At 52.8% G+C, this 10,535-nt stretch overlaps 1 protein-coding gene across 3 annotated transcripts in view; it reads right to left on the reverse strand.

Moving 5' to 3' along the window:
- MAP4K1 (mitogen-activated protein kinase kinase kinase kinase 1) overlaps positions 1-10,535 on the reverse strand; it is a 29,739-nt gene that overhangs the window by 17,885 nt on the left and 1,319 nt on the right. For all 3 annotated transcript variants that reach the window (XM_028840014.2, XM_028840016.2, XM_077982392.1), the window contains exons 2-16: positions 10,329-10,386; positions 10,118-10,208; positions 8,945-9,009; positions 7,100-7,155; positions 6,954-7,001; positions 6,771-6,813; positions 6,608-6,680; positions 5,346-5,477; positions 3,670-3,732; positions 3,478-3,559; positions 2,367-2,483; positions 2,056-2,134; positions 277-335; positions 156-199; positions 30-77 (exon numbers count right to left, since the gene is read on the reverse strand). In XM_028840014.2, coding sequence (XP_028695847.1) covers positions 30-77; positions 156-199; positions 277-335; positions 2,056-2,134; positions 2,367-2,483; positions 3,478-3,559; positions 3,670-3,732; positions 5,346-5,477; positions 6,608-6,680; positions 6,771-6,813; positions 6,954-7,001; positions 7,100-7,155; positions 8,945-9,009; positions 10,118-10,208; positions 10,329-10,386 — 1,058 coding nt within the window. The remainder of the gene's footprint in view (positions 1-29; positions 78-155; positions 200-276; positions 336-2,055; positions 2,135-2,366; positions 2,484-3,477; positions 3,560-3,669; positions 3,733-5,345; positions 5,478-6,607; positions 6,681-6,770; positions 6,814-6,953; positions 7,002-7,099; positions 7,156-8,944; positions 9,010-10,117; positions 10,209-10,328; positions 10,387-10,535) is intronic.

Consider the following 10,535-nt stretch of genomic DNA (forward strand, 5'->3'; position numbering starts at 1 on the left):
TGTGGAGCTGCAGGCAGGGCCTCACTTACATGTCCACGTCGTCATAGTCATCGTCGGAAGACTCTGACTGTTGCTCCCTGAAGGGTGATGGGTATGAGTCTTGGGGGCCTTGCCCACATTCCAGCCCCCTCCCCATCCTCCCTGGGGTCCCTGACCTGGGGCTGCTGCTCCTGAGGTCTCGGGGGGGTTGTAGGCGAGCCTGTGGGGTAGGAAAAGGGTCAGCAGTGGCCTCAGGGAAGCAGGTGGTGTGGTGGGGAGTTGGGGGCAGCATCTCACGGTGTTGGCTGGGGGTCTGGTCTCCATTCCTCGGAGCTTCCTGAACTCCATGTGCCGCCCTAGGATGTGTGGGGAAGATAACCCACTGTGAGATGGGGGCAAGGGGTAGTGAGATGGGCTTAAGAACAGAAAGAGTAGAATTGGCAGGGGGGTTGCAGTCAGGATCTTAGGGACTGCAAAGGATCTCAGGGAACTGTCCCTTAGGGAAAGGGGTCTTGGTTTACAGGGACCTCATTTGGGGGTCAAGTTTGGGATCAAGACCGGGTACAGTGGCTCATGCCTATAATCCCAGTACTTCAGAAGGTGAGGTGGGTAGATCACTGGAACCCAGAGTTTGAGACCTGCCTGGACAACTTGGCGAGAACCCATCTCTACAAAAAATGATTAAAAATTAGCCAAGTGGCTGGGCACGGTGGCTCACGCCTGTAATGCCAGCACTTTGGGAGGCTGAGGCAGGCAGATCACCTGAGGTCAGGAGTTCAAGACCAGCCTGGTCAACAGGGTGAAGCCCCGTCTCTACTAAAAAAAAAAAAAAAATACGAAAATTAGCCGGGCATGGTAGTGCGCATCTGTAATCCTAATTACTCGGGAGGCTGAGGCAGGAGAATCGCTTGAACCCAGGAGGCAGAGGTTTCGATGAGCCAAGATCGCACCATTACACTCCAGCACTCCAGCCTGGGCAACAGAGTGGCAGGGCAACAACAACAACAACAAACAGCCAGGGCAACAATAACAACAACAAAAAAAGTTAGCCACATGTGGTGAATAAGCCTGTAGTCCCAGCTACTCAGGAGGCTGAGGTGGGAGGATTCCTTGAGCCCAAGAAGTTTGAGGCTGAAGTGAGCTGTGATCACGCCACTGCACTCCAGCCTGGGGGACAGAGCAAGATCCTGTCACAAAAAAAAAACCAAATAGCCGGGCGTGGTGGCTCACGCCTGTAATCCCAGCACTTTGGGAGGCTGAGGCAGGTGGATCATGAGGTCAGGAGATCGAGATCATCCTGGTTAACATGGTGAAACCCCGTCTCTACTAAAAATACAAAAAGTCCCAGCTACTCGGGAGGCTGAGGCAGGAGAATGGCATGAACCTGGGAGGCGGAGCTTGCAGTGAGGCGAGATCGCACCACTGCACTCCAGCCTGGGTGACAGAGTAAGATGCCGTCTCAAAAAAATAAATAAATAAATAAACAAATAAATAAGCTTTGGGATCAGGAAGCTGGGGGCTCAATATAGTTACAGAGGTTTTTGGGATCCGTTTGGGTATTGAGGTTCTGATGAGATTTCTGAGGTCTCCCTGGGGACTCTATGGTCATCTTGCTTTTTTTTTTTTTTTTTTTGAGACGGTCTCGCTCTTGTCGCCCAGGCTAGAGTGCAGTGGCACAATCTTGGCTCACTGCAACCTCTACCTCACAGATTCAAGCAATTCTCCTGCCTCAGCCTCCTGAATAGCTGGGACTACAGGCGCGCACTACCACATCCGGCTAATTTTTGTATTTTTAGCAGAGACGGGGTTTCACCCTGTTACCCAGGCTGGTCTCAACATCCTGACCTCAGATGATCCCCCCCACCTTGGCCTCCCAAAGTGCTGGGATTACAGGCGTGAGCAACCGCGCCCAGCCTCTACGGTCATTTTGTAGGTCAGGTGCTGATGAGATTGTCTGGGGTCTCTTATAGGATCAGATGATACTGAGGGTCTCTGGTGGCCTGATGGTAAGGGAAGGGGGTCTCTTAGGTCTATTATAGGGTCAGGTGTCCCCAGAGATAAGGATTCTCTACTCACGACAGCAGTCTGCATCTGGGATCCCCAGAGAGCTGGAGCGGTGGGTGGATCTGATCCGCCGAGGGATAGCAGGGGGTAGCTGGGCAGAGGGGCAGCCACGTCAGGGCTCAGGACCCCCAAGCAGCCCCCTACCCTGCCCGGGGTCCATCTGCTTTCCTGTAACCCTCTGGGCACACAGCCTTGTACCAAGCTCCCCATCCTCCCTGCCTGTTCTCCCCCTAAGAGAGGCAGCGGGAAGGCACTGCCCGCAGCAGGCACAGCCTGAGAAAGACCAAGCGGTCCCCAGTGCTCTTGTCAGCCAAGGCGCTCACCTCGGGCTCCTCATCCTCAATGTCCCCAATGGAGGGTCCTTTCCCAGGATTCTTCAGTTTGTCAAGAAGATCTAGGATCAGGCCTCGATTCAGCCCAGGCTGGGATACCAGTTGATGCTGGGGGAGGGAAGAGGTGTCCATATCCAGAGGGCTGGAGTGGATAGAGAGGGCTGGTATGGACAGAGAGGGCTGGTACAGGGCCTTGGGGACTGGACTAAAGGAATCTAGCTGGGGAGAAGGTGCCAGTGGATGGAGAGGGCGGGGAAATCCAGGGAACTGTCAGAGGTCTGGGGTATTCTTTTTTTTTTAAGACAGAGTCTCACTCTGTCACCCAGACAGTGGCACACTCTAGGCTCGCTGCAACCTCCACCTGCTGGGCTTAATTGATTCTCCTGCCTCAGCCTCCCAAGTGGCTGTGATTACAGGCTCATGCCAACATGCCCAGCTAATTTTTTTTTTTTTTTGAGACAGGGTCTCTCCCTGTCACTCAGGCTAGAGTGCAGTGGCGCAATCCTGGCTCACTGTAGCCTCCGCCTCCTGGGTTTAAGTGATTCTCCCACCTCAGCCTCCCAAGCAGCTGCGATTACAGGCGCGCGCCACTACACTCGGCTAATTTTTGTGTTTTTAGTAGAGACGGGGTTTCACCATGTTGGCCAGGCTGGTCTCAAACTCCTGACTTCAAGTGATCCACCTGCCTCAGCCTCCCAAAGTGCTGGGATTACAGGCATGAGCCACCGTGCCCAGCCAGCCTGGGGAGTCTAAGAAATTTTTAGGAATTAGAATTTACATTTCTCAGAGCAGGGCTGGGAGAATTCCACAGTTGTCTTGGAAGAGACTGTGGTTCCCTGGGGATTCAAGAGGACACTCAGGAACAAGTCTTGAGTCCTTTGGGAATTTGTGAGTTCTGGCAACTCAGGGGATTTGGGAAAGTTTTGGGGTATAGCCCAGAGGGTCTCTAGTGGTGGACGGTGGTCCTGGGAAATTCTGAGGCATTAGGGACTTCGGAAGGCCACGGGGACTCCGTGGAACGAAGTTATCCATGTCCTCGGGAGTTGTGGAAGGCCCCGGGGAATTCTGGGCTGAGGGGAATTCTTGGGGAAGGGAGGGTTACACTGAGCATCTTGGTGGCGCTGGGTCGTTTCTTGGGGCTCTTAGTCAGGGTGACTTTGATGAAGTTGTGGAAGGCAGCGGACCTTGGGAAGAAGAAGCCAGGTTCTGGGTGAGGGGACCAGAGACCCTCCCATCAGGCCACCCAGCCCCAGCCCCGCCCTCGCTCACCCTCCCTCCTGTCACTCTCTCATACCATTTGCCTTTTTCCTTCATTCGGGGAGGCTGGTAGCCACTCTTGGTCATGAGGAAGAGAACTCTAGAATAGTAGGGAAAGGATATGGAGTTCAGACCTTCAAGGGGGCCAGACCTCATGGCTTGAGGGGTTCCTAGTAGCATTACGGTCAGCAGAGGGCAAAGTGAGAAACAGCATGGAAGTGAGGTTCGGGTTTTACAGTGCACCAGGATACCTCTCCTAAGGGAAGCCGCTTATGGCGTGGTAGAGCTACGGCAAGGCCAGGTGCAGTGGCTCATGCCCGTAATCCCAACACTTGGGGAGGCCAAGGCGGGAGGACAGCTTGAGCCCAGGAGTTGGAGACCACCTGGGGCAACATAGTGAGACAAAAAAAAAAAAAAATTTTTGGCCGGGCGCGGTGGCTCAAGCCTGTAATCCCAGCACTTTGGGAGGCCGAGACGGGCGGATCACGAGGTCGGGAGATCGAGACCATCCTGGCTAACACAGTGAAACCCCGTCTCTACTAAAAAAATACAAAAAACTAGCCGGGCGACGTGGCGGGCGCCTGTAGTCCCACCTACTCGGGAGGCTGAGGCAGGAGAATGGCGTAAACCCGGGAGGCGGAGCTTGCAGTGAGCTGAGATCCAGCCACTGCACTCTAGCCTGGGCAGCAGAGTGAGACTCCGTCTCAAAAAAAAAAAAAAAAAAAAAAAAAATTTTTTTTAATAGCTGGATATGGCAATGTGGGCCTGTAGGACCAGCTATGTGAGAGGCTAAGGCAGGAGGATCATTTGAGCCCTGGCATTCAAGGCTGAAGTGAACTACGATGGTGCCACTGCACTCCAGCCTGGGTGACAGAGCAAGATCCTGTCTCTAAAAATAATAATAATTAATTACTTAATTTTTAAAATGGGCGTGGTGGCTCACACCTGTAATCCCAGCATTTTTGGAGGCCAAGGCAAGTGGATCACCTGAGGTCAGGAGTTCGAGACCAGCCTGGTCAACATGGTGAAACCCCATCTCTACCAAAAAATACAAAAATTAGCCAGGTTTGATGGCGCTTGCCTGTAATCCCAGCTACTTAGGAGGTTGAGGCGGGAGAATCACTTGAACCTGGGAGGCAGAGGTTGCAGTGAGCTGAGATCGTGCCACTGCACTCCAGCCTGGGTGACAAGAGTGGGACTCCATCTCAAAAATAAATAAATATATAAAAATTAAAATAAAAGATAGGCTGGGTGCAGCGGCTCACGCCTGTAATCCCAGCACCTCGGGAAGCTGAGGTGGGCAGATAATCTGAGGTCAGGAGTTTGAGACTACCCTCGCCAACATGGTGAAAACCCATCTCTACTAAAAATACAAAAATTAGCCAGGCGTGGTGGTGCACACCTGTAGTCCCAGCTACTTGGGAGGCTGAGGCAGGAAAATAGCTTGAACCCGGGAGATGGAAGTTGCAGTGAGCTGAGATTGCGCCACTGCACTCCAGCCTGGGTGACAGAGCAAGACTCAGTCTTAAAAAATAAAAAATAAAATAAAATGTTAAATTAAGTTTAAAAAATAGAGCTGCAGCATGTGCCAAGGTAGGCTCAAGTGGCGATCCCTGAACTGGAGGTTCCTGGGATGGAAGGCAGAAGCTGAGGGTGGGCTTTGGGCCAGGGCCGGACAGGATCTCTGGGCCTGGGGACCCCACACCTGCCTACCTGAGAGGGTGCACATCGAAGAGCGGTGGCTGTAGCTCGGCCAGTTCGATGGCCGTGATACCCAGGGACCAAATGTCACATAGCTCATTGTATCCTCCCTTCAGGGCCACGGCTGCCACTTCTGGAGCCATCCTGGGGGGAGACACACTCAGAGAGCCAGAGGTGGCATGGGGACAGGAAGGGAAGGAGGGGCAGAGAAGGAGAAGGAGTTGAGGGGAGATGCAGCACACAGAGTCAGACGGAGAGACAGAGGGACAGGAGGACAGACAGACACAGGCAGACGAAGACGGAGATGCAGACTGGGCGCGATGGCTCACACCTGTAATCCCAGCACTTTGGGAGGCTAAGCAAGGCAGATGATTTAGGCCCAGGAGTTTGAGACCAGCCTGGGCAACTTATCAAGACCCCATCTCGGCTGAGCATGGTGGCTCTTGCCTGTAATTCCAGCACTTTGGGAGGTCAAGGCAGGCAGATCACCTGAGGTGAGGAGTTTGAGATCAGCCTGGCCAACATGGCGAAAGCCCATCTCTACCAAAAGTACAAAAATTAGCTGGGTGTGGTGGCAGGCGTCTGTAATCCCAGTTACTTGGAGGCTGAGGCAGGAGAATTGCTTGAACCCGGGAGGTGGAGGCTGCAGTGAGCCGAGACTGTGCCACAGCACTCTGGCCTGGGCAACAGAGCAAAACTCCATCTCAAGAAAAAAAAAAAAAAAAAAAAACACCATCTCTACACAAATTTTTAAAAAATTAGCCAGGTGTCATGGTGTACACCTGTGGTCCCAGCTACTTGGGAGGCTGAGGTGGGAGGATCTCCTGAGCCCAGGAGTTCTAGGCTGCAGTGAGCCATGATTGTGCCACTGCAATCCAGCCTGGGCCACAGTGGGGCTGGAGGCACAGTGAACCTGTCTCTAAAAACAAAACAAAATGAAAAGATAGAGAGGCAGAGAAGAGAGTGAGAGACAGAAACAAAGAGACAGAGAGCGCTACAAACTGAGCTAGAGGAAAGAAACAGAAATGGATATGGAGGGACAGATAAATCAAGATAAAAACCAACACAAGCACCTAGAGCAACGGGCAGAAAAGGGCACAAAACGAGAGAGAAAAGTGGAAAACTCAAGAGACACCCAGAGAGAATGAAAGAATCTTCCATGGAGAAAGGAAGAGACAGGGAAACGAAGCCAGGAAGGAGGATCCCGGGGAACCACGGTGGGAAAAACCACTGAGCCCCACTCCACCCCTAGCTGCCCGCTGGGCACCCCTCACCAGTAGGGTGTCCCAATGAAAGAGAGGCGTCTGGCCAGCGTTGCCCCGATCTGGGCCGAGATGCCAAAGTCAGCTGGAAGCAGAGGGAGACATAGTGATCTGGGGTCCACTGTGCCTCCAGCCCCCCAGTCAGCCCCCCTGCTCAACCCCCAGCCTTACTCACCCAATCTGACCTCCCCAGCATCATTGATGAGGATGTTAGCTCCCTGGGAATGAGAGGGGGTATGGGAGGCTGCGGAGACTCTTTCCCCACAGCTCAAACTACCCTGATCCCTGAGTCCCCCGAAATGCCACGCCCATCTCCTGGGCCCCACCCCCCAACAGCATCCCTGTAACCCCAGACCACCTTGATGTCTCGGTGTATCTTCTTCTGTGAGTGCAGATAGGCCAGTCCCTGGGGAGAAGGGTGGACAAGGGGACTGTGAGTGTCTGGGGGCTGGAGTGGGGGCTCCCCTCCTCTCCTCTCCCCAGAATACCCAGGCCTCTCCTTACCTGGAGCACTTCCCGGCAGACATAGCTAATCTGGAGCTCTGACAGGGAGCCTGTCACTGCAAAGGTCACCCCGGCCAGGCCAGGCGTTGGATGGGAGCCAGGGAACCTGGGCTGGGGAGTCCTGCCCCCCCACACCAGCTAAGAGGGTGCCATAGGGAGAGGGGAAACAGGATGGGACCAGTGGGAGGGGGAGATGGTGGGGTAGTCAGCAACAGAAAGAGGCAGCGATGCAAATAAAAGAGGCCAATAGGGCTGGCGCAGCGGCTCATGCCTATAACCCCAGCACTTTGGGAGGCCAAGGCGGGTGGATCACTTGAGGTCAGGAGTCCAGGACCAGCCTGGGCAACATGGCGAAACCCTATCTCTACTAAAAATACAAAAATTAGCCAGGCATAGTGGTGCATGCCTGTAATCCCAAGTACTCAGGAGGCTGAGGCAGGAGAATCGCTTGAACCCAGGAGGTGGAGGCTGCAATGAGCCGAGATCGTACCACTGCACTCCAGCCTGGGCAATAGAAGGAGGCTCTGTCTCAAAAAAAAAAAAAAAAAGAAAGAAAAGAAAGAAAGAAAAAGAAAAAGAAAAAATAAAGAAAGAAAGAAAGTAAGCAAGATAAGTAGAATATGATGTAGTTCCTCAGACGCTGAAAGACAATAGGAAGAAACATACAGCAAGAAAGGGGCACGTAGGAGGAGGGGCTATGACATTTCACAGAGGTGGTCAGTCACGGCTGCTCTCTGAAGGTGACAGCAGGTGAAGACGTGAGGGCTCCCACTCTGAGTGGGACTAGCCACAGCAAGTGCAGGGTCCCAGGTGGGACAGTTCCTGGTGGGTCTGGAAAGCAGCAAAGGCGGTGGGGTGGAGTGGAGGGGGAGGAGGCAAGTGGGAGGAGGTGAGGTCGGCCAGCCTGGGGTGGACCCTGATGAGGAGTCTGGGCTTCTCCTCCGAGAGAAATGGAAGCTGTAGGAGGGCTCTGAGCAGGGGCGTGATATGACTTTGCAAAATAAGGAAAGGCACAGAGACACAGAGACAGAGAGAGACAGAGAGAGACAGAGAAACGGGGGCAGATCACACATGAGACATACAGAAGGAACAGGATTGAAAAAACCAAAAAAAATGAGACAAAGACAGAGGTCAGAGGCCAAAATGTGGGGAGACAAATTTAGAGAGAGACCCAGAGGATGACAAGGGAGGAAGAACACACAGGCGGAAAGTCAGAGAGACAGAGAGAGGCCGTCAGACATTAGGTCTTACAGACCAGCTGTGGGATTCACTTCCTTTCTGTGGACCTCAGTTTCCCTGAGGACTTCTCAATGAAGTCCTTCCTTTTCTAACATTTGAGGTCTAGGGTTGGAAGGAATCAGAGATTTTCTGCCTTCCAGATTCAAGTGATGCTCCTGCCTCAGCCTCCCAAGTAGCTAGGATTACAGGCATCTGCCACCACGCCTGGCTAATTTTTTGTATTTTCAGTAGCGGCGGGGTTTCACCATGTTGGCCAAGCTGGTCTTGAACTCCTGACCTCAGGTGATCCACCTATCTCAGCCTCTCAAAGTGCGGGGATTACAGGCGTGAGCCACCGCACCAGGCCCAGCAGTTATATTTTTAAAAATAATTAAATTAAATTAAATTAAATTAAATTTTAAAAAGCCAGGCACGGTGGCTCAAGCCTGTAATCTCAGCACTTCAGCAGCTGAAGGCAAGAGGATCAGCTCAGCCCAGGAGTTTGAAATACGGCCCAGAAAGACAGTTCCTGTGAGATACACACACACAGACGAAGAGGTGAATTCGGGTCGGGGTTGGGGGGTGGGGGTGGGAGGGTTGCCTGGGTCCCCTTGTGCTTTCTCTAACCTTGGTAGATGTCCTGGAGAGAACCAGCCCCACAGAATTCCATGCAGATCCAGAGCTTCTGCAACCTGCAGTGTTTCAAGGGTAAGAATAATAATAGCAGTAATACATTATTATTTGCAGGAAAGTCCCTGGTTTGCTTCTGTCTTGTTCTAGATCAGTAAGAACTTTAATGTAACAGCTCTCATCACTCCATCTCTCCTTGTCTACCAGAGTGAGGTGGTTTCATTCCCGTTTCACAGACAAGGAAGTTAAGGCTCAGAGAGGAAATGTGAGTTCCGGGGCAAGTCAACTCAAACCTAGACCTTTGGGCGGGACCCCTCTGCCGTCCCACGCCAACCTAGGAGGTAGGGCAGAGATCTCACGGGTTGTGGAGATTTGGAGGGGACAGAGGGGCCCAGGGCATCTGTTCCGGGGAGCAGAGGTCAGTATTGGGACATCTGGAATATTAATTTGGGGATCAGGGAATTTAGAAGTTTATATTAAAGGAACAGAGAGTGGAACTGGGGGAGCCAGAGGGCAGAATGATGAGAGCTTCGTTTCTAGGGAGTTGATTTCCAATTCCGTTACTATGAAGGGATCAGTTTGGGGTACTCTTGATCAGAAATGGGAATTCTGGATTGGAGATTAGATTAGAGGCTGCTCTGGTCAGAAAAGTGGGACTTAGGAGTGAGGATCAGGGTAGGGTTAGCCCAGTCAAAAATGGGGGTCCAGGATGGGAGGCCGGGTTATGGTGAGAAATGGAAGTTCAAGGTTAGAACTCAGGGTGCCAAGGCCAGGCACGGTGGCTCACACCTGTAATCCCAGCACTTTGGGAGGCCAAGGCCAATGGATCACGAGGTCAGGAGTTCAAGACCAGCCTGGCCAAGATGGTGAAACCCCATCTCTACTAAAAATATAAAAATTAGCCGAGTGGGGTGGTGGACGCCTGTAATTCCAGCTACTCGGGGGTCTGAGGCAGAGAATTGCTTGAACACGGGAGGCAGAGGTTGCAGTGAGCCGAGATCATGCCACTGCGCTCCAGTCTGGCAACAGAACAAGACTCCATCTCAAAAAAAATGAAAAAAAATGAAAAAAAAAAAAAAAAAAAAAAGAAATGAGGGTACCCCCATCAAGAAATGGAGGCTCTGCGTTAGGGGCTGGGCTGGGTGCCAGGGTGGGTCTGAGGTTCATCACCAGAGATAACTCCCATGGTAGGCCACGATGTTGGCGTGCCGGCAAGTTTTCAATATGAGGATTTCCTTCTGAAGGGTGGAGACATCATCATCTGTGAGGAGGGTGGGAGAGAAAGGCAGCTCGCATGGAGAGAGCTACGAGGGAGGTGATCCCAGTGTCCCAGGAGGCGAAGGTGGGGATGTGGGGAAGGAGCTCCGGGTTCCCTCCTCACCAGGCTCCATCTTCACCATCTTCAGTGCCACCAGGTCCCCTGTCGCCTTGTCTCGAGCCTTGCAAAGGGGAAGTCGGCAGTCAGGCAGGCTCCATTTGCCAGCGTCCCTCCTCAGCATCCCTGAGTCAAGGTCAAGGACTGGGACCCCCTCTTGCAGCCTCCTCCCTACCGAGGCCTTGCCTTAAAGGCCACTAGTTTGAGGGTGTT

This window comes from Macaca mulatta, chromosome 19 (genome assembly GCF_049350105.2).
Source record: "Macaca mulatta isolate MMU2019108-1 chromosome 19, T2T-MMU8v2.0, whole genome shotgun sequence".
Classification (NCBI taxonomy): domain Eukaryota; kingdom Metazoa; phylum Chordata; class Mammalia; order Primates; family Cercopithecidae; genus Macaca; species Macaca mulatta.